General features: G+C 32.2%; 1 protein-coding gene across 1 annotated transcript in view; it reads right to left on the bottom strand.

The window, feature by feature from the left end:
* LOC110464401 (surfeit locus protein 6 homolog) overlaps nt 1-2,578 on the bottom strand; it is a 29,435-nt gene that overhangs the window by 8,274 nt on the left and 18,583 nt on the right. Inside the window, exon 2 of the mRNA XM_021519598.1 lies at nt 892-1,135. Coding sequence (XP_021375273.1) covers nt 892-1,081 — 190 coding nt within the window. The 5' untranslated portion in view covers nt 1,082-1,135. The remainder of the gene's footprint in view (nt 1-891; nt 1,136-2,578) is intronic.

Genomic DNA, 2,578 nt, shown 5'->3' with positions numbered 1-2,578 from the left:
AGGGGGAAACGTGAGACCCCAGGGTCAAGAAATTCACAATTTTAGTAAAGCACCTTAAGACCCTTCTATCTATGAAGAGTATTTGACTCTACCATATCTGGATCTTGAGAAGAAGATTTTTGAAATTTTAGTCAATTTTACCCTTTTTGGCCCCGCCCCTCAGGCCCCTGGGGGCTGGGGACCATATAATTCACAATTTTAGTTGACCTTTGGCCATGGAAAGTTTCTGCAAAATTTCATTGAAATTAGTATAGGGGTTTTGGAGAAGAAGTCGAAAATGTAAATTGTTTACGCACGNAAGGACGCACGACGAACGACGCCGGACAAAAGACGATCACAATAGGTCACTTGAGACTTTGTCTCAGGTGACCTAATAAAAATCATAAGAATAAATGACTTTCAATGAATAATTAACATGGTATACAATATGGATGTTTCATCAATAATCAAAATCGGTAAGAGCAACTCTTAATGATCAATTTTCATTTATAATTGATCATTAGCCCATTACTATTTATATTAGTAATTTATATACATGCTATTTTGAATTTTGTAAAATAAACCTCTAGGTTAGTTATTGTTTGTACATGTACATTGATAAATTCAATCATGAATAAAATGAAAATCACAAATTAAAAGACTTATGTCATAGACTTCTAGTTACAGAGGTCATTATTTTTTTAATGCCTACGCCAGGAGTCGAAACCGGACCTCTAGCTTACTAGTCTTTTACCAGGGTGACAAGAAGCTTCTGGAAAATTAGTTTGATATATACAAACCACAGCAGTACAATCTTATAAGTAGTGTTTATCGATCCAGGACAACAATTTCAGATAATGAAAAGTGGCTGTAACACAAATCAACACAAACACTTACTAGTTGATAACTTACCTTGTTTCTTACTTGTCGGTTTTACTTGATTATCTTCTGCTGAATCAGAGTCTTGAAGTTCTTGTGTACTTGTACCAAACACTGAAGGGTCAATCGTAGCTAACCATTCTTTGAAGAAGTTGAGATCGTTCTTTATAGAGGAATGTGCATCAAGACTATCCGATGTTGTGGCTGCCATTTTCATCTGCATAATAGTCACTGTTTGAGGAAATAGGATGCACACTTGATGATATTCTCTTGCAGTCTACAAAAAAAAATCTAAAATCAAAAGTACAGTTTTGTTATTTTAATTGATAGTAATTAAATAATATGATTGACAAATAGTGAGAGTTGTCACTCTCTAATATTGTGTTAATTTATTAACTACAGGGCTCAAAGTTGCATTTTGGTATAACCAGGTACAGTATACACTCTGCTGATTGAGCTATATAGCTATAAAGACCTATATAGCTAATATCCACCTATAAATTATAGCTGTATTGAGCTAAATTTTCTCAAGATTTTAATTTTCATTAAAATAAAGCAAAGTTGCATAAAACATTAAGGATTATGGTAATGTTAACTACAAAAAGCATACAGTTACATGTTTATTTTTCATTTTTCATAATGGAAAAATTTCCGATTTTTTTTACATCATTATTTTTTAAAAAGAATACTTATATAATATATTTAATGTCTTTTGTTATCAACCTCATGATACAATCTTCTTTTAAAAAAACAACTTTGTTTCGTTTTCCTTAAAAAAGAGAATCACTTTAAAATAGCTCAAAAGACCTTCACTTGTATTTCAGGTAGGTCAATAGAGCTATTATAGGTCTTTACAGCTATATAGCTCAAACGGCAGAGTGTACTGGACCTGATCACTAGCCATATGACTAGTGACCTTTAAGTTTTACTCGCCAACTTTTTACTGCACCATTCCTTATCGATTTGAAAATATTCTTTTCCAGATACAATAATGCAAATACATCCTAACTTAGATATAACAAGGCATTATGTACAGAAGGATTATAAATACAACTTCAGGGGAAGATTCTTGAATTGCCAAAGAAAACATCCTATTCTTAGGGACTGACAGTGAACTAACTGAACTTAGTACCGCATACCGATTACCGAAACACCTAGGTTTACAAACCACCCTTGAAAACACATACACACAAGAATATTATATTTGTCGATCATAGGAATGAGTATATAAACCTTCTCTCAACTTTTGGATTTGGCAGGGAAACATGCCATGTGGATATCAGGTCCAGTACACTCTGCCGATTGAGCTATATAGCTATAAAGACCTATATAGCTATATACACCTATAAATTATAGCTGTATTGAGCTATATTTTCTAAGATTTCAAATTTCATTAAATTAAAGCAAAGTCGCATTAAACAATAAGGTTTATGGTTATGTTGACTACAAAGAGCATACAGTTAGATGTTTATTTTCATTTTTCATGAATGTAAAATTTCCGATTTTTTTACATCATTATTTTTTAAAAAGAATACTTATATTTAATGTCTTTTGTTATCAACTTAATGATACAATCTTCTTTTAAATGCAACTTTGTTTCGTTTCCTTAAAAAAGAAAATCACTTGAAAATAGCCCAAAACACCTATTTCAGATAGGTCAATAGAGCTATTATAGGTCTTTACAGCTATATAGCTCAATCGGCAGAGTGTACTGGACCTG

Source organism: Mizuhopecten yessoensis, unplaced genomic scaffold, assembly GCF_002113885.1.
Source record: "Mizuhopecten yessoensis strain PY_sf001 unplaced genomic scaffold, ASM211388v2 scaffold10987, whole genome shotgun sequence".
In the NCBI taxonomy this organism is placed as follows: Eukaryota; Metazoa; Mollusca; class Bivalvia; order Pectinida; family Pectinidae; genus Mizuhopecten; species Mizuhopecten yessoensis.
The sequence above is the reverse complement of the archived record's forward strand: the minus strand, read 5'-3'. Positions and strand labels throughout refer to the sequence as shown.